This window comes from Biomphalaria glabrata, chromosome 1, assembly GCF_947242115.1.
Source record: "Biomphalaria glabrata chromosome 1, xgBioGlab47.1, whole genome shotgun sequence".
Classification (NCBI taxonomy): domain Eukaryota; kingdom Metazoa; phylum Mollusca; class Gastropoda; family Planorbidae; genus Biomphalaria; species Biomphalaria glabrata.
Window position 1 is genome coordinate 17,668,684 of NC_074711.1, and position 24,830 is coordinate 17,693,513.

General features: G+C 39.3%; 2 protein-coding genes across 5 annotated transcripts in view; one reads left to right on the top strand and one right to left on the bottom strand.

Moving 5' to 3' along the window:
• The window catches only part of LOC106053917 (cAMP-dependent protein kinase type II regulatory subunit-like), a 112,066-nt gene that overhangs the window by 70,930 nt on the left and 16,306 nt on the right, over nt 1–24,830 (bottom strand). Inside the window, exon 2 of one of the 4 annotated variants that reach the window (XM_056025800.1) lies at nt 7,205–7,362. The exons of 2 other annotated variants lie outside the window; for them this stretch is intronic. The gene's annotated coding sequence lies outside the window, so the exon portion shown is untranslated. Of the gene's footprint in view, nt 1–7,204; nt 7,363–22,958; nt 22,979–24,830 lie in introns of those variants that run through there. One more of the 4 variants, XM_056025815.1, reaches the window with a different exon arrangement.
• On the top strand, nt 11,300–13,105 carry LOC129924301 (proline-rich protein 36-like). The gene has a single exon (XM_056018559.1). It carries the CDS (start codon nt 11,300–11,302, stop codon nt 13,103–13,105), a length of 1,806 nt encoding a protein of 601 aa, XP_055874534.1.

Here is a 24,830-nt window from a genome sequence, read left to right on the forward strand (position 1 = left end):
ATCTGAGCCTGTTTTTTTTGTGTGTGTGTGTGTATGTCCCACTTTCACTTTCCAAATATTTGGTCTTTTTAAGACAACCCTTAGTGACAACCCTTAGTGACAACCCTATTTGAATAAATCATTCTTGTTCGATTTCTTGTCTTAAGCATTATATTACGTTAGGTTCGTATTGCCTGGCTAGTGTGTATTATGTTATAGCCTTGTTATTTATTGAAGCCTAGTTATTGCGTCATAGTTCAATATTTGTTAAAACCTTGTTATTTATTATTTGCTAAAGTTATAGCTATGTGATATCTTACAATTCTATAAACGTTGTTATTATTAAAGTCTTATGCCATAACCTTGCAATTTTATCGCTTGTTATATTATAGCCTTGTTATACTATAAGCTTTGTTATATTATAAACTTGTTATTCGAGTCCCAACATTCTAACTAATGTTGTGCTTTGTTTCACCGCGTCCGGTGGCTCCACCTCTCCACTGCTGGCCCGTTCCATCAACTTACCAAACTAACAATCACTGTGTATGAAAGAAATCAATCAATCTATTGGCCAAGGACACTCCCCCCCCCCCGTTCCCATTTTTTGTCTTCGCCCACCTTCCCCCATACATCGCGTGTCATTTCTACAGCAGACATAGTCGAGCTCGCGTTTATCCGATGTGCTATTAAAAGAGGGGGAGGAAAGGGAGTATCAAACAAACAAAAAAATGAAGGAAAACAAAAAAACCCGCAGTAGTCGATTACGCATGGGAATTATAGGCTTCAAGGAGAAATCGTGAAAGTGTCATGCGAGCCTTGAGATGGTATCGATTCTCGCTAACAGGAAATTTATAGGCAAATCAACTTTTGTCTAATGTCCGTACTGGAACAATGCGTCCTGTGGGCGGGTAGTGATCGGTTGGGGAACCTGTAGAAGTGGGTAGGGGAGGCCTAGGGCTGAATAGTTTCAGCTCAAATGACTTGATTTTAAAAATTGACAACGAGGTCCTATTCTAAGGAGCTGAATGTTTGGTACATAGATCTAGAGTCCACAATGTTTCATGTTTGGTACATATATCTGGAGTCCATATTGTTTTCAATTAGTTTTCCATGAAGTGTAATAAAAGTCTTTTATACAAGTAGTTATTGCTTTTTCCACTTTGTGAGATTGTGAAGAGAGAGAGAGAGAGAGAGCTATTGTGTACACGTGTGCATATAAAATGCTTACTTTGTGTTTTATGCCTGTTTACACAGATGGCATAGAATTAGAGCGGGCACAAAAAAAAAAAAGTTCTCCTTACCGAAGTGGTTTTCTTTGGCTGAAAGAGGGGGGGGGGGTAAATTTTTTTACAAAAGGATATCATCAAAAGTTGTATGGATTGGGAGGGGGGGCGTTAAAATGGTTTGGTGATAAGTGGAACAGTTTGGACAATGTACTATTGTATTTACTGATTACTGTCAGACTGGGTCACTATAGACAGACTGTAAAGTGCGAAAATATACGATAAAAAATTGTTTAGTTTCCAATAAAAATAAAAGTGCTTGATACAGTCCTTATGGTAAGAAGAACTACTGGTAAAAAAAATCCTTTAAAAATCCACAAGCCCCCCTTTTTTTTTTCATCCTCAGTAATAACCTCCTGCCCCTTTTTGCCCCAAACCGAGGTGACGTCACTTCTGTAAAGAAACTGTAAACATACATTCCTGAAGAGGAAATATTTGAACTGTGTTGAAAAACATCCACAACTAGTAGCGAAAAAGAGTTTTCTCCCCGTTGAGTTGAGTTGAATGTCCTATGTGTGGTCACTCTGTACTATTTGGCTAAATCATGAGTCATGAGTGTGACCATTTATATGTATGCAGATTTATTGAGACAAAAGTAAAACGCTTTAATGACAGTATCAAAACATACATTTACATGCATACAAAAATCCACAAAAAACAACAACTGGATAATCATTATTTAATGTTTAATTTTTGTGTGAGATTTCATTTCATTTTGAGATAGGGCCCTTTGACTGCACGGCTTTCTTCTGTTTTAGATTTCAGTTAATCTTGAGATAGGGCCCTTTGGCTTAACGGCTTTCTTTTGTGTTAGGTTTCAGTTAATTTCGAGATAGGGCCCTTTGACTTAACGGTTTTCTTCTATTGTAGATTTCAGTTAATTTTGCGATAGGGCTCTTTGACTTCACGGTTTTCTTTTTTTTTTTACTTGGAAAATGTTTAAAGTCTGAAGTTTAAGAAAAAAAAAAAAGCTCATTACATGGAAGGGATTAAAGAGATCGTATACTGGCTTCAATGAATTCGTACAAGTTTTTGTTGCGTTAGAATTCCGCTTATGCTGTCTCTAAATCATTTACTACAGTAACTGCGTGGGTGCTGCCAACTTTTCTTTAACGCTATGTTTGAAAAATCAGTTTCAAACCAGTCAGTCCTCTGGTAACACACATCTATAAGGTTTGTTTACAGTTAACAAAGTGTCTGACATGAAAATATTTTAGAATTATTGAAATACGATCGCTAGCCTCAAAACTGTAATTTGAAGAGAAGTATTTTCAAAGCATCTCATTAATCAACCAATGGCTTACGTAAGCTGCTAAAGTTTCTGATATTATTGTGTCGATAGTTGGCAGTGGTATGCCAGACGTCTAGTTATTTAGTCGAGTAATATGATCACACTTATATAAAGAGGGCTACGTAGAAACTGCTAGTGTTAGGTTTCTGTTGTCATTATGTAATGTCTGTTTTGATGTCTCGTGTTGATAAAAGGTCACGTCTTTGAGACTGGTTACATCCCGGGGACACACCGAGGTGGGGAGATCTAGGAGGGATGGCCGCGTCTAAATATCATTGGACATTGGTCAAGGCTTAATATCCTGAGGACAAACCGAGCAGATTGGAGAGAAGGCAGCCATGTCTAAATATATGAAAGTTGGTCAAGGCTATGATGGTTATATCTGTATGTCAAGTCAGTGTAGAAATATAGTTATACAGAAATCTTAACTTACGATCTTGCATCTATATTTATGCTTCCAATCTCAATGGAAGGATGTGTGAGCGGGCTAGGGATGTGTTGAGCAGGCCAGGGATGTGTTGAGCAGGCAAGGGATGTGTTGAGTAGGCCAGGGATGTGTTGAGTAGGCAAGGTATGTGTTGAGCAGGCCAGGGATGTGTTGAGTAGGCAAGGTATGTGTTGAGCAGGCCAGGGATGTGTTGAGCAGGTCAGGGATGTGTTGAGCAGGCCAGGGATGTGTTGAGCAGGCCAGGGATGTATTGAGTAGGCAAGGGATGTGTTGAGCAGGCAAGGGATGTGTCGGGTAGGCCAGGGATGTGTTGAGTAGGCAAGGGTTGTGTTGAGTATGCCACAGCTCTCCGTGGGATGATACAACATTGGGACGGATAGATTCAAGATTTGAATGTCAAGAAGTTTTGCATGTCTTGCGTTAATAAGACGGGCTAGACGGCTAAAAATTAACATAAATTGACCACCAGCATACAACGGTTTTGTATGCGTCTGATGTGGCAAATTATGTAGGTTACAGGTAAGACTGCTAAGCCACGTGACTTTCTGCATTTCTCCTTACTTTTTAAACTCAAAAACAAATAATGTATAAATGTATGTATCATAAAGTGTCTTATAATTATGCCCCTTATAAGGTTTTATTTAGTGTATTTTTAAGTTCAATTTAGGTGCATTGTAAAGCTCTATTTAGATTCTTTGAAAAGAACTTTGAGACTCAATAACTAATCAACAGGTACATGTCTTGGTCGTGTAGCCAGGCTTCACTTGGTCGTGTAGCCACAGACTTCACTTGGTCGTGTAGCCACAGACTTCACTTGGTCGTGTAGACAGACTTCACTTGGTCGTGTAGACACAGACTTCACTTGGTCCTGTAGCCACAGACTTCACTTGGTCGTGTAGCCACAGACTTCACTTGGTCCTGTAGCCACAGACTTCACTTGGTCGTGTAGCCACAGACTTCACTTGGTCGTGTAGCCACAGACTTCACTAGGTCCTGTAGCCACAGACTTCACTTGGTCGTGTAGCCACAGACTTCACTTGGTCGTGTAGCCACAGACTTCACTTGGTCGTGTAGACATACTTCACTTGGTCCTGTAGCCACAGACTTCACTTGGTCCTGTAGCCACAGACTTCACTTGGTCGTGTAGCCACAGACTTCACTTGGTCCTGTAGCCACAGACTTCACTTGGTCCTGTAGCCACAGACTTCACTTGGTCGTGTAGCCACAGACTTCACTTGGTCCTGTAGCCACAGACTTCACTTGGTCGTGTAGCCACAGACTTCACTTGGTGGTGTAGACAGACTTCACTTGGTCGTGTAGACAGACTTCACTTGGTCCTGTAGCCACAGACTTCACTTGGTCGTGTAGCCACAGACTTCACTTGGTCCTGTAGCCACAGACTTCACTTGGTCGTGTAGCCACAGACTTCACTTGGTCGTGTAGACAGACTTCACTTGGTCGTGTAGACAGACTTCACTTGGTCCTGTAGCCACAGACTTCACTTGGTCGTGTAGCCACAGACTTCACTTGGTCGTGTAGCCACAGACTTCACTTGGTCGTGTAGCCACAGACTTCACTTGGTCGTGTAGACAGACTTCACTTGGTCGTGTAGCCACAGACTTCACTTGGTCGTGTAGACACAGACTTCACTTGGTCGTGTAGCCACAGACTTCACTTGGTCGTGTAGCCACAGACTTCACTTGGTCCTGTAGCCACAGACTTCACTTGGTCCTGTAGCCACAGACTTCACTTGGTCGTGTAGCCACAGACTTCACTTGGTCGTGTAGCCACAGACTTCACTTGGTCCTGTAGCCACAGACTTCACTTGGTCCTGTAGCCACAGACTTCACTTGGTCGTGTAGACAGACTTCACTTGGTCGTGTAGCCACAGACTTCACTTGGTCGTGTAGACAGACTTCACTTGGTCGTGTAGACAGACTTCACTTGGTCGTGTAGACACAGACTTCACTTGGTCGTGTAGACAGACTTCACTTGGTCGTGTAGCCACAGACTTCACTTGGTCCTGTAGCCACAGACTTCACTTGGTCGTGTAGCCACAGACTTCACTTGGTCCTGTAGCCACAGACTTCACTTGGTCGTGTAGCCACAGACTTCACTTGGTCGTGTAGCCACAGACTTCACTTGGTCGTGTAGCCACAGACTTCACTTGGTCGTGTAGACAGACTTCACTTGGTCGTGTAGACAGACTTCACTTGGTCGTGTAGACACAGACTTCACTTGGTCGTGTAGACAGACTTCACTTGGTCGTGTAGCCACAGACTTCACTTGGTCCTGTAGCCACAGACTTCACTTGGTCGTGTAGCCACAGAATTCACTTGGTCGTGTAGCCACAGACTTCACTTGGTCCTGTAGCCACAGACTTCACTTGGTCCTGTAGCCACAGACTTCACTTGGTCCTGTAGCCACAGACTTCACTTGGTCGTGTAGCCACAGACTTCACTTGGTCGTGTAGCCAGACTTCACTTATCATTAGAAATACGAGGACTCAATGGTGTTCTAATGTTCAAAATAAAAACTTTACCAGGATCTAAAGTTTTTAAACACTTTACCTAACAGTCGATCAATTAGCCATGCGCCCAATATTGCTCTAACTAATCGGCAGCGTAGATCAGAGAATGTTAATAATTATAAATGTATAGGTCTAATTAACTATAATTTAAATATTATAATTATTCTTTTTTGCCTTGACGTATCCCTTGTCACTCGAGATAGAAAGAGCCATACTAACAGTTCTGTTCATCAAATATCTTTAGGGGTGTAAATAGTCTAGTTTCTGATAGTAAACAAAACCAGCGGGGAGGTGCTGGAATGTTGATGTTAACTTTATTTGCATTAGCCAGAAGCGTGCCACTAGAAATGGTGGTGGGGGAGGGGGTGATGTTTGAAATGGCCTAGGGGGTAATGATACTTGTAATGGAAAGGCTGTTAGAGAGAGAGAGAGAGAGCAGAGAGAGAGAGAGAGAGAGAGAGAGAGAGAGAGAGAGCGAGAAAGAAAAAAAAACAAAGATTTCATTTTATAAAGATTTTGAAGATTAAAAATAATTGTCAGAATTTATGAGAAAAAGAATAATGTTCATTTTAATGAACCAAATAATGGAATACAAAGAAAAAGAACCATTTGATCATTCTGATGCATGTAAACGTATTTTCAGTTCAATACTATTATTTATTACCATATTTTCAGGAGAAATAGTTTGAATAAATTACACAGAATTATAGAACGAACGACAGTTACCTAATAGGCCAATTTATAAATTATAGATCATTGTAAATCACCATCGGTCACTGTAAATGACAGCAGCAGACCCCTGTATATTGTATGTCACTGTAAATGACAGCAGCAGACCCCTGTATGTTTATGTCACTGTAAATGACAACAGCAGACCCCTGTATGTTTATGTCACTGTAAATGACAACAGCAGACCCCTGTATGTTGTATGTCACTGTCAATGACAGCAGCAGACCCCTGTATGTTTATGTCACTGTAAATGACAACAGCAGACCCCTGTATGTTTATGTCACTGTCAATGACAGCAGCAGACCCCTGTATGTTTATGTCACTGTAAATGACAACAGCAGACCCCTGTATGTTGTAGGTCACTGTCAATGACAGCAGCAGACCCCTGTATGTTTATGTCACTGTAAATGACAACAGCAGACCCCTGTATATTGTATGTCACTGTCAATGACAGCAGCAGACCCCTGTATGTTTATGTCACTGTAAATGACAACAAACCCCTCTATGTTGTAAGTCACTATAAATGTTTGATGTGGCTGTAAATGATAGCAGACTCTTGTATGATGTATGTCAATATAAATGACAACTGATACGTGTATGCAGTATGCCACTGTAAATTACAATGGATTCCTGTATGATATACGTAATGTAATATGGAAATTGTGGAACAATTATTTTATTGTTTGCAATCGATTAACAATAAGTGTTATTCAATATGGTTAATAGTTTGGCTTGAAAGTAACAAGTATCTATACTATACAAGATATATCTATCATATTGGTGTTGGTATAAACCGTTTCAGTTATGTAGTCCACTTGATAATGTGGAAATATTTTTAGTATAAATGTAAGAGCTAATATTAATAATAATAATAATAAAGTTTAATCTAGGAACTGGCAAGGTGGAGCAATTAAATGAACACCTTTAAAGAAGAGACAACTTACTGAATAAACAGAAGGTAGATAACTCTTGAAATGTTCTTCCACGTAAAATAAAATCCCAAGCTCACTCTGTCGATAGAACTGCTGTTTTTTTCCTTTCTTTAATTTTCAACTAGTGTCTTGTTTTTTTCTTTCACCTTATAATCCGAGGCTTAGACAGTCTGGGTAGAGTAACAGAAAACACACAAGTATTATATTAGCTGTCTTGTTTCTCCCGAAACGTTATGACATTAGCGGTGAGAGAGGGGGGAGATGGCTGGATTCGTGTCCTGTCAGAAGATTGATAGAACTTACACGAGAGTGATATGTTTTATAGTTCTGCCTTTTAATCTGGCAATAGCGAGGGCAATACGTAGGCAAGGTACAATGCACCATTAACATTTGGAACCATTCTGATTCTAATATATATATATGCAATTGTATGTTTTACATATTTTCTAATTTTTCTTTTTAAAGGAAAATTTAATTACTCTCCCTCCCCTCTCCGAATCCACTGTACTTCACACCCATTTCAGAGGCGTAGCTAGTATTGTGCAGGTGGTGCTTACTTAGACTTAGATTGGGTGGCAAGCTGTCTCCACAATGATCTGTCCCTGGCAATGTCTGAAGTCTCTTCCCTCCTGATGCGGGTGGTGCGGGGCATCACAATTTCTCCCACTTTGTATTAACCATTTGAGTAATATTCAAGTCTGAAATACACGTTCTTCTTTATAGAAATGTGTTCATTGCTTAACTTCGCTTTTTGAAGGGCATTAAAAGGAGCTCTTGCATTAGGCATCAAATACCCTAAATACGCCACTGGCTCACAGCCTTTGTTTTGTGTCATTGTTCCTATTCCTTGCCTAGACGCCGCTCCTGCCTGGCAAGTCTGACTAGGGGTGTGAACATTTTTTTTTACCTTTTTGTTGGAGATTCAAAGCTTACAAAGAGACAATACTCGTTATTGTAGTCAAAGCTGCACACAACAGGCGCGCACATATGACAGCGTGTTGCTGTTTATGATCAACAGCCAGAACAAAGTGACATAGGTCGAGGGACTCGATTGCCCAAAGTAACTAAAAAAGAACTAACAGCAGGTAGGTGGACACTACAGTGTGAGCAAGCACAGTCAGAAAATTCGATTTGGCTTGTGCGCGTGTACAACGTGATGGGAGAGTTGACGCCAACGCAGGATGGTTGGAGCTAAGGAGCTAACTCAACGCAGGATGGTTGTTTGCTAGCCCTAAACCAAGAGCTAAGGAGCTAAATCAACGCAGGATGGTTGTTTGCTAGCCCTAAACCACGAGCTAAGGAGCTAACTCAACGCAGGATGGTTGTTTGCTAGCCCTAAACCACGAGCTAAGGAGCTAACTCAACGCAGGATGGTTGTTTGCTAGCCCTAAACCACGAGCTAAGGAGCTAACTCAACGCAGGATGGTTGTTTGCTAGCCCTAAACCACGAGCTAAGGAGCTAACTCAACGCAGGATGGTTGTTTGCTAGCCCTAAACCACGAGCTAAGGAGCTACCTCAACGCAGGATGGTTGTTTGCTAGCCCTAAACCACGAGCTAAGGAGCTAACTCAACGCAGGATGGTTGTTTGCTAGCCCTAAACCACGAGCTAAGGAGCTAACTCAACGCAGGATGGTTATTTGCTAGCCCTAAACCACTAGCTAAGGAGCTAACTCAACGCAGGATGGTTATTTTCTAGCCCTAAACCACGAACTAAGGAGCTAACTCAACGCAGGATGGTTATTTGCTAGCCCTAAACCACGAGCTAAGGAGCTAACTCAACGCAGGATGGTTATTTGCTAGCCCTAAACCACGAGCTAAGGAGCTAACTCAACGCAGGATGGTTATTTGCTAGCCCTAAACCACGAGCTAAGGAGCTAACTCAACGCAGGATGGTTATTTGCTAGCCCTAAACCACGAACTAAGGAGCTAACTCGTCGATATGACTTGCAGAAGTTTATTGCAAAGTAAAGCCACTTCAAGACACCTATAGAAACAAAATATCACTCTGCATGTATTTGAAGCAAATGTTTTTGTTTTTGAACTGAAGACATACCCGCACATTGTTGGCCTTCTCCGTTACTGACAGCAAGTAGACAATAGTACAAGTACCTTAACACTATAAACAAACATTGAAAGTTACATAAGATGTACATTCGCAAAAATAAAGCGTTTACGGAAGCAAAAGATTGAGTGAGAAAGCAATAGAAAAGACAAAGAGAGAGAGAGAGATAGAGAGAAGAAGAAAACGTAAACGCCGAAGAAATAAAGGGGAAAAAAGAAACAAAAAAGTGGAGCTAGAGAAAGTGAAGCTAGAGAAAGTGGAGCTAGAGAAAGTGAAGCTAGAGAAAGTGAAGCTAGAGAAAGTGGAGCTAGAGAAAGTGGAGCTAGAGAAAGTGGAGCTAGAGAAAGTGGAGCTAGAGAAAGTGGAGCTAGAGAAAGTGGAGCTAGAGAAAGTGAAGCTAGAGAAAGTGGAGCTAGAGAAAGTGGAGCTAGAGAAAGTGGAGCTAGAGAAAGTGGAGCTAGAGAAAGTGGAGCTAGAGAAAGAAAGTGGAGCTAAAGAAAGTGGAGCTAGAGAAAGTGGAGCTAGAGAAAGTGGAGCTAGAGAAAGTGGAGCTAGAGAAAGTGAAGCTAGAGAAAGTGGAGCTAGAGAAAGTAAAGCTAGAGAAAGTGGAGCTAGAGAAAGTGGAGCTAGAGAAAGTGGAGCTAGAGAAAGTGGAGCTAGAGAAAGTGGAGCTAGAGAAAGTGGAGCTAGAGAAAGTGAAGCTAGAGAAAGTGGAGCTAGAGAAAGTGGAGCTAGAGAAAGTGAAGCTAGAGAAAGTGGAGCTAGAGAAAGTGGAGCTAGAGAAAGTGGAGCTAGAGAAAGTGGAGCTAGAGAAAGTGGAGCTAGAGAAAGTGGAGCTAGAGAAAGAAAGTGGAGCTAGAGAAAGTTGAGCTAGAGAAAGTGAAGCTAGAGAAAGTGGAGCTAGAGAAAGTGGAGCTAGAGAAAGAAAGTGGAGCTAAAGAAAGTGGAGCTAAAGAAAGAAAGTGGAGCTAGAGAAAGAAAGTGGAGCTAAAGAAAGACAGTGGAGCTAGAGAAAGAAAGTGGATAGCAACAACAAAAAATGAGCCAGACCGATTATAGAGATGAATACAGCACACCATCACAATAGAAAGAGAACTCCAATCAATACATCGATCAAAATGAAACAAGACTTACAAAATAAACTACTCAGGAAATTCAATTAGCGACATCTTGTAATCTCCGGTAAACTTGTGTGTACTAAAACATGATCAGTCAGACCAAAACTTTAATTGAGAAAGATCAAGTCTTCGAGTCGAGAAAACTTAATAACAAATGGAACAGCGCTATTTAGACAACAAAAACCAAGGCCAATTTTTTTTTTTTCTTTACACCTTATAGATCTAGTTTGGGTTCTGCCAAGTGCCATAAATCTTCTTTATCTGCCGATATATCGGCATTATCTTCCCTTGGGTGCCTATGTTTCTTGGCTTTTATTGTTTGGCCTCTTCTCAAACTTAAAAGGCAGCTTAAAAAAAAAAAAAAGTAATCTAAGTGTGACCATTAGTGTCCATTCGTTAATTTATCGGCCGGGGGGGGGGGGCGGGGAATGGCAAAAACCTTCATTGTAGAAGACGATACATCTTATAGAGGGGTGGTATAAAATTCTTGTGTTAATGGATTCATTAGTTAATGATCCAAGTTCTCTAAGCAAAACACTCGGAAAGAAATGTATATTTTATAACATGAAATGTAGTTTCTATTAAGAACTCTACAGAGTGACTAAACCTTTGGATTGTCTTCTTATTTTAACTCGATCAGACAGAAAATGAATAGTAGAAAATGTCTGACTATTTTCTTAGCATACCAGTTAGTACTTCGTTAAAACGTGTCTTATACTTTCAATTGCTAATTTGAACCCGTGGAGGTCTTGTAAAGCATATACTCAAACTTTTAAATCATGAATTTGACAAGAACCAGGACAGGATTTAGACCTCAACGATGATCCCTCTCTTCTATTTGTTAAAAAAAAGTTTTGTATTTTTTTTTCTTTCTTTTTATGAAGCTACATTGGCTCGCTTATTAATTGATCTATTTAGGCTAAAATATGGCTGACACTTTCCCTCCTACACTAGCCATGGAACACGACACTCTCCCTACACTAGCCATGGAACACGACACTCTCCCTACACTAGCCATGGAACACGACACTCTCCCTCCTACACTAGCTATGGAACACGACACTCTCCCTACACTAGCCATGGAACACGACACTCTCCCTCCTACACTAGCTATGGAACACGACACTCTCCCTCCTACACTAGCCATGGAACACGACACTCTCCCTCCTACACTAGCCATGGAACACGACACTCTCCCTCCTACACTAGCCATGGAACACGACACTCTCCCTCCTACACTAGCCATGGAACACGACACTCTCCCTCCTACACTAGCCATGGAACACGGCACACACCCTCCTACACTAGCCATGGAACACGACACTCTCCCTCCTACACTAGCCATGGAACACGACACTCTCCCTCCTACACTAGCCATGGAACACGACACACCCCCTCCTACACTAGCCATGGAACACGACACTCTCCCTCCTACACTAGCCATGGAACACGACACTCTCCCTCCTACACTAGCTATGGAACACGACACTCTACCTCCTACACTAGCCATGGAACACGACACTCTCCCTCCTACACTAGCCATGGAACACGACACTCTCCCTCCTACACTAGCCATGGAACACGGCACACACCCTCCTACACTAGCCATGGAACACGACACTCTCCCTCCTACACTAGCCATGGAACACGACACTCTCCCTCCTACACTAGCCATGGAACACGACACTCTACCTCCTACACTAGCCATGGAACACAGAACACACCCTCCTACACTAGCCATGGAACACGACACTCTACCTCCTACACTAGCCATGGAACACGACACTCTACCTCCTACACTAGCCATGGAACACGGCACACACCCTCCTACACTAGCCATGGAACACGACACTCTACCTCCTACACTAGCCATGGAACACGACACTCTCCCTCCTACACTAGCCATGGAACACGACACTCTCCCTCCTACACTAGCTATGGAACACGACACTCTCCCTCCTACACTAGCCATGGAACACGACACTCTCCCTCCTACACTAGCTATGGAACACGACACTCTCCCTCCTACACTAGCCATGGAACACGACGCTCTACCTCCTACACTAGCCATGGAACACGACACTCTCCCTCCTACACTAGCTATGGAACACGACACTCTCCCTCCTACACTAGCCATGGAACACGACACTCTACCTCCGACACTAGCCGTGGAACACGACACTCTCCCTCCTACACTAGCCATGGAACACGACACTCTACCTCCTACACTAGCCATGGAACACGACACTCTACCTCCTACACTAGCCATGGAACACGACACTCTCCCTCCTACACTAGCTATGGAACACGACACTCTACCTCCTACACTAGCCATGGAACACGATACTCTACCTCCTACACTAGCCATGGAACACGACACACACCCTCCTACACTAGCCATGGAACACGACACTCTCCCTACACTAGCTATGGAACACGACATTCTCCCTACACTAGCCATGGAACACGACACTCTCCCTACACAAGCTATGGAACACGATACTCTCCCTACACTAGCCATGGAACACGACACTCTCCCAACTACACAACCCATTGAACACGACACTCTCTACACTAGCTATGAAACACGACACTCTCCCTCCTATACTAGCCATGGAATACGACACTCTCCCTCCTATACTAGCCATGGAACACGACACTCTCCCTACACTAGCTATGGAACACGACACTCTCCCTACACTAGCTATGGAACACGACACTCTCCCTCCTAGCCCTGGAATACGTTATTTCCCAAGAACATGGAATTCCGGAGCAAGGAGACTTAGGAAATGAAACAAAAAAAAAAGGATTCTCGGTGGACGCTTAGCAACACACATACACACACACTCATATGTACACACTCAAACACACATGCACACACTTGTGACTGTATATAAGCGAATCGATCAAGGGAAAGGAGTCTTCCATTTATAGCTTAATTGCGATTATCAAAGGGGAATTTTGTTACAAAGCTTATATAATAAACCCACTCCGTCAGTCTGTCTGTCCTTTAAAAAGTGTGTAATAGCTGAAACCTCGCACAATTGTTCATTGACATAGACAAGACATGAATCAATAAAAAAGTAACAAAATAGACAATTAATTATTAGTAATTCATTATTTTGTTTAATAGCAACAAGGGAAACGAATACTTCAGTATTTACTTAGATATGGCTACATTTGTTGGGTTTATTCCCCTTAAATAATTGTTAACGCTAATTCTAACTCACGTATTCTCCGATCAAGTTGATACTTTAAGCAATTATTTATTTTAGCTAACAAAACATGAATCAATAAACCACAATACTCAATTAGTCAATTAACTATTGGTAATGAATTATTTTGTGTGATATCGAATAAGGAAAATAACTTGTGCATTATAGATTGTTTAAGTTTTAAGGATAGAATTATATTTTTGCATTTTTATATTTTGCTTTTTCTTGTTAGTTTTATCTGCTACACTGTCTTTTTTCCCCACATTCAGCATTTATCTATTCAAGTTTTGAACACATCTAGAATGTAGATATGAATCTAGGAGAATACAATTTATGTTGTTTTTATGATGTTTTTTTTCTACTGACTCGACAAGGAAGGACATCGTAACAAGATACAAACACATAAAGGTCATCTTGAGAAAACTAGAACTCATCAATGACATCTTTAAAAAGATATAACTCATCCATATACCATGATAGACCTCGAACTCATCAATATACCATGCTATACCTTGAACTCATCAAGATACCATGGTAGACCTTGAACTCATCAAGATACCATGGTAGACCTTGAATTCATAAAGATACCATAGTAGACATTGAGTCATCAAAATACCTTGGTAGACCTCGAACTCATCAAGATACCATGATAGACCTCGAACTCATCAAGATACCATAGTAGACCTCGAACTCATCAAGATACCATAGTAGACCTCGAACTCATCAAGATACCATAGTAGACCTCGAACTCATCAAGATATCATGGTAGACCTCGAACTCATCAAGATATCATGGTAGAAATTGAACTCATCAAGATATCATGGTAGACCTCGAACTCATCAAGATACCATAGTAGACCTCGAACTCATCAAGATACCATAGTAGACCTCGAACTCATCAAGATATCATGGTAGACCTTGAACTCATCAAGATACCATAGTAGACCTCGAACTCATCAAAATACCATGATAGAACTCGAACTCATCAAGATATCATTGTAGACCTTGAACTCATCAAGATGTCATGGTAGAAATTGAACTCATCAAGATGTCATGGTAGACCTTGAACTCATCAAGATATCATGGTAGAAATTGAACTCATCAAGGGAAACTTGAGAAAACAAGAACTCACGAAGGGCAACTTGACACAATTCAAACTCAGCAAGAGCACCTTAAATTAAAACTATAACTCATTAAGGGCAATTTAACGATTTTCAGAATAGTAAAGGACAATTTGATAGTATGCTTTTTAAGGGCACTTTGACTAAATTCAAACGTATCTAAGACAATCAAATCTTATTTAAAATTGATCATTATTTTGCTCTAATTCAAAAAGCCAATGTTTGCGTTAAGAAATATCATTGAAGTTCACAGAAACTCACAACCTAATGACCCGCACTACGAGCCGCTGTGCTAAATAAATTACAAAATGAACAGCAAGACCAATCTTTGTACAATAAAAGGAAATACATCTAATAGGAAGGCCTAACAATAGACCAGGAAGAGATATATCGTTCTTGATTCTAGTTCTCCCAGGAATGATTTCGGTTCCAAGGAAAAGAAGCCATTTCATATCGATAGTAACGGGTATCTGTGAAAACAAGTAGATACATGGAGATAGGTCTCATAAGTTAACTCAGCTTACCCATTCCAAAATGTAATTTAAAGTGATGCGTTTTTGCAAAGCTTATATCCACTCACTCTGTTTGGTACACATTTTGTACACCTTACGTTTGCCATTCTCGGATAAAATTGAATCTTGCACTGTTATTCTTTGTCCTTAACTACACGTGAATCAATTTAAAAAAAAAGACCAATTATTTTATCAATCCTGCGTAATTAATTAATTAGTTTTTTATATAGTAGTTAAGGGAGATACACTTTGTGTAGAGAGCCTAAATATTTGAAACTAACAATAGCCAACTAAGAGACCTTATATTTTCACATGCACTTCGCTAGCTCAGTGGTTAACGTGTTCATCTCTTATCGAGGAGGCGAACCGTGAAGCTCGAATTCAAGTCGAACAACTTGTTAAAAAATGTCCAGCACTCCCTCTCTCTCCCCACCCCCACATCTGGTCCAGACTAGATTGGAATATTGCACATTAAGCGAGCCAATAGCTTGAACTAGCTTTAAAGAAAAACAAATTAGAAATATTTCCAATCGCACACATTTATTATTGTTATTGTTGATCTGTTAATTACATGATTTAAAAATATTTGATACAATAATGATTGTAATAATAATTACACTTAATATAATATTCCATTTTATACAATCTAACATTCATTAGTTAGTCAAAGAAAATAAAAGCTCTATAAGTGTATGAAAGAGGTGTTACTATTTTTTTAAAAGCTTCTCATACATATTTTTATTTTTAAACACTTTTGTATCGATTAGCTTTCAAGCTAGTACTATGTTCAATATGCTACAGCCTAATCTCTTTTGTAGGCACGTAGGGGGGGGGATATCAGAGAAAAGATAGCCTCAATGCTGCTAGGCGTTCATAAAACACAATTCTGCTCGAGTCCGGAGTCGAATAAGAGCCCCAATGGTAGATGGAACTGGTTTTTTCCCCTCAGCCACATCTCACAGGAGACAGAAATCCTTGGTCACTGCAGAGTAACTTCATCTGAGACTGTAGTTTAATGTATTCAGTTGAAAAAAACTCCTTTGTTAAGGCAGTGTAACTTCGCCTGAGACTGTAGTTTAATGTATTCAGTTAAAAGAAATAGAAAATTATTAAAATAAACTCAACTGCTTGACACATACACACATTTTAAATTAAGGGTCGACGTATCCGACGTGCCCAGCGCGCCATTCCACCTATCAATAAATGCACCGAGTTTCTGGTATGTTGGAGATAAGACACTGCTTCCTCTAGACTGGCTTGTCAAGTTTCGTAATTGTCAACGGGAGAGAACCGTCGTCCATTTCAGCTATTGGCCGCCATGGGACGTCAAATGCCAGATTCTGTCTCCAAGTTATCTGCCGTTTCCTTCACCCTGTGCAGCAGATGCGTAGAAGAAACGCAATCCTGGTTTTTAGTTGTCGATTTTTTCTTTTCAAACATTTTTGTCTCTTATGTTGTTAGAACGAAAGTTTCTGGTCAGGGCAAAAAATGAACCTAAGGAAAAGGTCTCTCCATCTAAGAGCAATGCTACATACACAGATTGTATTTTTTGCTTTTATATTTCATTTTTATTTTTCTTTAGTATTTCGTTTTCCTTTCTTTATGACTGTCTTTTCTTCCATAAAAATACACATCTATCTCTCTCCCTCTCTCTCTCTCTCTCTCTCTCTCTTGATATCCAATGTCTACATACATCCTCTAACTCCCTCTGTTTCTTCATTCTCTCTCTTTCATTCTCTCTCCCTCTCTTGATATCCAATGTCTATATACATCCTCTAACTCCCTCTGTTTCTTCATTATCTCTCTTTCATTCTCTCTCCCTCTCTTGATATCCAATGTCTATATACATCCTCTAACTCCCTCTGTTTCTTCATTATCTCTCTTTCATTCTCTCTCCCTCTCTTGATATCCAATGTCTATATACATCCTCTAACTCCCTCTGTTTCTTCATTATCTCTCTTTCATTCTCTCTCCCTCTCTTGATATCCAATGTCTATATACATCCTCTAACTCCCTCTGTTTCTTCATTATCTCTCTTTCATTCTCTCTCCCTGTCTCCAGTTCTCCCCTTCTCTTTCATTATTTATCAAATAGTAAATACCCCCCCCCCCATTTTTTTTCAGACCTAGCGCTCTATGGTGCAGACGATGTAAATGTCATCTGTTTCTATGGCCGAAGGTTAACGAGGGTGTCGTGTGGCGGTTTGAAAGGCGAATACTTAACCACTCGGTCAACGCGCTCCCATTTCATTATCTACCATTATTCTCTCTGTCATATGAGTGTAAGAACACAAAATGATTCTATGTATTAGTCAGTTATTAGGAATATATGTTATATTGGAAAATAAGCAAAAACAAAAATATTACTTATTCAAGAAAATAACCCCCCCCACACACACACACATATACACACAGATTCCCCCATTTTTTTTTTCAAGAAGCTTGTTCAAACGTAAGTGCAGTGGAAACCTCGAGTTAGTGTCAGCGTTGTAGATAAATCAAATATATATATAGTCTTAATTCTTAACGTACATTAGACAGAATACATTTGTTTATCTTTATAAGACTGAGAGGTGAATGGACTTCTCTTCGATACATGGACTTCTCTTTCCAACATAGACTTCTCTTCCAAACATGGACTTCTCTTTCAAACATGGACTTCTCTTCCAAACATGGTCTTCTCTTTCAAACATGGACTTCTCTTCAATAAGACGCGTAACTAGCTCGGCTAAATACAAACTCTTTACTGCAAAGGGAGAGCACTATTATATTTTTCTAGGGAATAAAAACATTTTGTTTATCTATATTTCTGAGTGACGTCCCTTGCACATTGTCTTCTGCGACTCTGCTGTCCCAGCATTGATCACACCGCGTCTGCGTCATACCACTTGGCTTGTTGACTTTATTTATTCCCTTCCCGTCTCCCCCCTTGTCACTTACGCCTGGTCAGATGATAGTCTTCCATGAAGCAATGCCAGATCAAGGGGACATTCAGTCTTGAGCAGGGGGAATAGGAGAGGTTCAAGGTGGGGGGGGGGGGGCTGTGGATCCATAACATCCCTGGATGTTTTCTTAAACGCCCCTTCCCCCCCCCCCTCGAGTTAAAGATTCTCCCTCTCCTAATCAACCAAATGGACCCATCAATTATTCATCTACCACACTAGGAGAGAACGCTGAACAGACAGACCACATTTGTGGCCTATTTATTCCCTGTTTATGTTGACGGTATGGGATGAAGTGTGGGATCAGGGGCGTCACAGGTCAAGAGGACAAACAGGCAAGAACATTCATCTATACTTACAATTAACACTATTTATGACATGATCAATAGATATATTATTGAAATAAACACTTTCATCAAGCTTTTATTTACAAAAAAAAACAACAAGGATATATTTGACATTAACATCCAGCTTATAGTTTACTAGCAGAGATACCCGGCAGTTTTCGAGTTGATAAAAACAAAGCGAATGCAGCTGTAAAAGCTGTGCTCATGCGAGATCATTCATTCACTGACCTACAACATCACAGTCTGTGGGCAGTTTAGACCAATAGCTCGTTACAATGTCGTACAGAGCACCTCACGGGTGCTGGTGGGAGGTTCTAGCATATCGAAACACACATATACAAAACAACAAACATATCAAACTCTCACACACACACACACAGGTAAACATCCGCGAGTTTCCAAGATTAAATTATGTATATTTATGTCGCTTTGTCTAGCGATTCAATGTACATTTTTTTTTTAAATCAAGCTAAGCCAATTTGAATACAGTTACGTGCTGGCACCACTATCCTCTCATCAACCTCAGATTGGCTCAGATGCTTGAAAATGAAAGTAATAGTTTTGTATAAATCTTTAACTAAAAACATTTTTTTTATTAGCAAGGATGAAAACAATCAAGTAATTTTAAAAAAATAGAACAATAAAATGCCGAAAGACTTAAGGTTACTGCAGTCATTTGTTTTCAATAGATTCTAATCTAGACAGAGTTACCGTTAATGACAGTTGCTTTAATGAGCAGGGCAGAAAATGATAAATCGATGTTGTTGTTTTTTTTTAATTCTCTGTTTTAATCTTTAAAGAGGTTAATTTTAAAAAAAAAAGACAACTACATCATTCATATGTTTCTTTTAATCTCTCAACTCGAATTCACGCACTGAGAAGTTTGAGCTAGCTCAAATTGTATAGGAAATGGTGATTGGAAAGAGATAAAAAAATCTTATTTTTCATATCCAACTTACAATCGTATGTCTTTGAATGCATGTTACATTGGTAAAATGCAGTGATGCTCAACCTAATTGGACCTGCGGGCCATTTTAATTTTCGACATGCGTGTCGCGGGTCACATCAACAAGTACAAAAAAAATAAAATCCTAATTTACTTGAAACTATTTGATTAGAAACATGTGGAACTAGTACTTAGATTAATTAATGGGATATTAAAAGTTTATATTTTTTTTACACGTGTGGAAATGGCTTCATTTGTCTACTCATAATGTGAGCTACATTGAAGCTAGCTTTACCACCAACTATTTTCTTGTCCCATGGATCCTCCAATCTGTAGGCATAATTTAACAATCTTTTATTCGCGACTCAAACCAAGAAAGCTGCAATATTGTTGATTGCGGATTCATAATGCTGTTTATATGTTGTTGTTGTTTTTTAACAGCTACACTTGACAAAATAAATATGTTCCACAAAAAAAAATAATCCATTCAACTTTTCCTGGTAGATTCTACATTCATTAACTCATCAACGCACAATTGTTAAAAGTCATGGTACCAAGCCGTCAGACAAAAAGTGAGGGTCCTAACGTAGGTAAAGATACATTTTCAACTTTTTTAAGGGGCGATTTTCTACATTTTGTATTGACGTTTATCTTCTTATCTTATCTTATATAATACATACTTTACTTTTAAAAAGATGATGATTACGTCCTACGCGTCATGCATGTTAACCAATGACTTAAATTCTGCCAAGTCACTGGTTTTCCTGGCTGGCTCAGACAACCCATTCCATAGCACTAAGAAGGAGCATTTGTACACATTTGTCCTAGCATATGGGACGAGGAATGTGCCTTTATCTTAGTGTCTTTCAGAGTATGTTATTTGATTTTGCTTTTGTATTTGAAGATTATGGTTTAGTGTTTGTGTATAATTGCTTCTTTACTTTTGAGTCTTCTCTTCTGAAGGCTTACTAAATTTAGTGATTTTACTATAGGTGTCTTGTCAAATGTGAATATTCGTTTGTTATGAATCTCACTGCTCTATTTTGTGTCTGTTCAAGTTTCTTAATGTTTCATTGAGTTGATATAATGAATTGGCAGCCTACGAATGATACACAAATGTTGCAGTATTGGTAAAGGTTGCGAAATAATAAATATAGGCATTGTCTTTTCCATTTCGAATATTAAGTATGTGTGCGAAATAATAAGATCATGTTTAATTAGAGACCTAAACTTTCTCACACAATGTTGTTTCGGATTACAACTTCGAGTCCCAAAACACAACAGAAACTTAAAATCCGAGTTTGGCATCCAGGAAACAAATCCATAAATAGCTAGCATTGTTGGTGTATCCGTGTAGAGAATATGGAAGTATTGATTAGCGAAGTATTTGTAATAAACCATTTTGATCTAAAAATTAATCTTGGTGAATCTTTTCATCACTGTAGAATCAAATTTCTTTTGTCTATTTCTGAATCTTTATCTTCCTTTTCTTCAAATCGCTTCCTCTTCTTGTTTTTTTCTTTAAATGAATATAATTGCTTAAAGAAAGTGAACGTATAGTATAACGAAGTGCAGAAATGACTGTGATCAACTTTAAGTTTGCTCATCTTCAACATTAAACACCAAGAAAATAATCATCAAATAATGTATTCATAATTCATCTGTGCCATAATTTAAGAGATGCTTCCACTGTCAGGCTGAGCTCATTCAAACTTAACTCCTTCTACATATAAAAGAACACAACTATCAATGGCTCTAATAGACATTGAAGATGTGTTGTGTAGCTAGAAGTCACCTAGTTCACTGTAGTGGAGCCTCCAGGCCACGTTTAATGGTCTTCCTCCTCCTGCTACCCTTCAAACTCTCTTCCATTGTACGCCGTAAATGTCATTCGAATGTCAATGTTGTGATGTCATGCAATAAAGATTGGAACTTGAAACCTGGCAGAAAGAAAGATTGCGTCTTGGTCATTGCTGGCTCTAGGCAACACAAGCCAGATCGATACTGGTTTATGACTGCATGTTTTAGCTAAGGACTTTCTCTACCACTTGCTGTCATTTAGGTGCACTACGCCCTCTCCACACAGTAAGAAACAATAGGTCTTCACAGATACACAGCCAAATAAATCTGTTATTTACCTGTCCTGTAGTCTGGTTGATTATTAGGACTCCCCAATGTCGTACTGACCTGACCTTTTGATCAAGTTGTCTATCATTTAATGTAACTGTCTCGTTTCCCACTTACCCAATAGAGTACTGCTTGGTGTGAAACTTTTTCTTGAGTGTAAGGTAATTATGTTTTACCTTTGTTTAGAACATGTACCAAACTAAGACCTCTACTAGGTTTAGAACTATTGTCATAGTTTGCCTAGCAAGCAAGGCGGCATAAGTGGCACTCTAGTAAGCCAGGTCTAGGTAATAGCTGCACTCTAGGAACCTAGATTTTAGTAATAGCTGCACTCTAGGAACCTAGATTTTAGAAATAGCTGCACTCTAGGAAACTAGATTTTAGTAATAGCTGCACTCTAGGGACCTAGATTTTAGTAATAGCTGCACTCTAGGAAACTAGATTTTAGTAATAGCTGCACTCTAGGAACCTAGATTTTAGAAATAGCTGCACTCTAGGAACCTAGATTTTAGAAATAGCTGCACTCTAGGAACCTAGATTTTAGAAATAGCTGCACTCTAGGAACCTAGATTTTAGTAATAGCTGCACTCTAGGAACCTAGATTTTAGAAATAGCTGCACTCTAGGAACCTAGATTTTAGAAATAGCTGCACTCTAGGAACCTAGATTTTAGTAATAGCTGCACTCTAGGAACCTAGATTTTAGAAATAGCTGCACTCTAGGAAACTAGATTTTAGAAATAGCTCCACTCTAGGAACCTAGATTTTAGAAATAGCTGCACTCTAGGAACCTAGATTTTAGAAATAGCTGCACTCTAGGAAACTAGATTTTAGAAATAGCTGCACTCTAGGAACCTAGATTTTAGAAATAGCTGCACTCTAGGAACCTAGATTTTAGTAATAGCTGCACTCTAGGAACCTAGATTTTAGTAATAGCTGCACTCTAGGAACCTAGATTTTAGTAATAGCTGCACTCTAGGAACCTAGATTTTAGTAATAGCTGCACTCTAGGAACCTAGATTTTAGTAATAGCTGCACTCTAGGAACCTAGATTTAAAAAAAAATGTTTAAAAATACTTGAATAATTGAGAGAACAAGAAAATGAATGAAGGTATTTTAAAAGTTTGCTTTAATGGTTAGAATTCGTCATTTTGAGAAACAGTCAAGACATTTAAGAAACAGACAAAATGAAAAAAAAACATGTAAATAAAAACAGAATAGTTTAAAATAAAAATTAAAAAACAACTGGCTACACAATGAATGTTTACACGCATGTTTTCTCAACTTGTAATTCTGAGTTGTACGTTGTTTTTAAATGACTTAACTCAATGAGACTTAGCTCTTGTGGTACGAAGGAAGAGAAACCGTTTAGGGATTACCTGGCCTAAAGTGTGCCGATGTGCCAAATAAAAAATCAAAACTCAAACTCATAAATAAATGTTGGAAGCCAATCTGGCTTCATGTTTCCTATGTCATGTAATGAACTAGTCACAGCACTTGAAAACTCTGTGCCTGATCTGAATTGCTCTGATTTCATTATTCCTTCTTTGAACTTGAGATGAACTAGTAAATATGATTGAACAAAGCAGCGACTTGACGATTAGTCACACATCCACTACACAACACTCGTGACTTAGATCATGAATTGGATTTGGCTCGAGGGAGACAACAAAGTGATAGAAGCAGAACAACGAAATGTTAGCGAATCAAATGATGTGACACAGAAAAGTCACAAGATCTAATCGTCACACACACACAAAACAACTTTAACAGCCACACACAATTCAAATTATTTTTTAGCATGACACACATACACACTAATGGCACACATACACACACACTGATGACACACACGCACACAAACTAATGACACACATACACACACACTAATGATACACATACAACTGCTAGAGACACACATACACACACACTAATGACACACAATCACACACACACACACTAATGACACACACACACACACACGCTTTAACCGTGAAACACATGCACAAGTTTGTAATTTTTTTACATTGACACATCTACACGCACATACGTGTCACGCATACAAACGTAAAGTGCCCCTTTTGGACCTTGTATAGGGCAGAGGATGATAAGGGCATCTGCTTCTATGGCCGACGGTTAATAAGAGTGTCATGTGGCCAGCACAACGACCAACCTCCATTACTTTCCCCAACTAGTGTCAGGTGCCCATTAGAGTTTCGTGGAATCATGGGCGGCTTAAGAATCACCAAATTTAAAATCCTAATCGGTTTGGAAGCCAAGTGCTTAACTCAATCACCATACACAGATACGTTTAAACTAGAGAAGTTATAGCAATTACAAGAGACACTAAGATGTCCGTTTTATTGGTATTTTACATAAACAAGAACTACATTCATATTAAATGAATCAGTAAGATATTCTTTGAGGAGATACCAAAGGGAATTCAGGTTTCATGAACTCGTAAAATGCCCTTGTGGGTCTGTTGTGCACATACATTACATGACACATAATTCTTATCTTCAGGTTTGTTTTAATAAGAGATGCCAGATAGATAAGGAGTTGGAAATAGTCTAGTTCCATGATAGTATTAAATTTGAAAAAAAAACAAAAAAACTTATTCTTGCTATAAAAGGCTTATTGGTAGAGTCCTCCAGAATACGGCATAATTGATAATTTAAAAATAAACAGAGCCTTTCAGAACAATATAAATAACTGTTGCACCAAACACCAAAATTTGACCTATACCCTGCTAAAACATCTTTTTTTTTTTTACTATGAAATGTTTATGGTTTTATTGAAAAGAGTTTATGTAGTCATAACACATATCCAATTAGGATCAATAAAGCAAACTTTGTCTTACAGATCTAATTATGTGCTTACAATATAAACTTCTTTTTTTAAAGACACGCAAATATTACATGTTTAAAAACACGCAAATATGACATGTTTAAAAACAAAGGTTGCCTTGGCAGTAGACCAAAAAAGAAATTTCATCAAGCACGTTAAGAACAACTTTTAGTTTTTTGATATCTTAAAGTCACAGATAGACGGACCGACAGACAGATAGCACGAAAACGAATGGGTATTTTCCCTATTTGAGCGGCTTAAAATGACGCAATCATACAAAGTGACATTGTCCTACAAATGACAAGTGACAGCACACACCTGACTCACTGTTGACATCAAAGGTAACAAGGAAACGATTAAAATGAGAAACAGACTGAAGAGCCTATAGATCAACCATGAAGAAG

What these genes read in the sequence shown, in the direction of transcription:
- LOC129924301 (XM_056018559.1), top strand. Translation starts at nt 11,300, where the DNA reads ATGGCTGACACTTTCCCTCCTACACTAGCCATGGAACACGACACTCTC.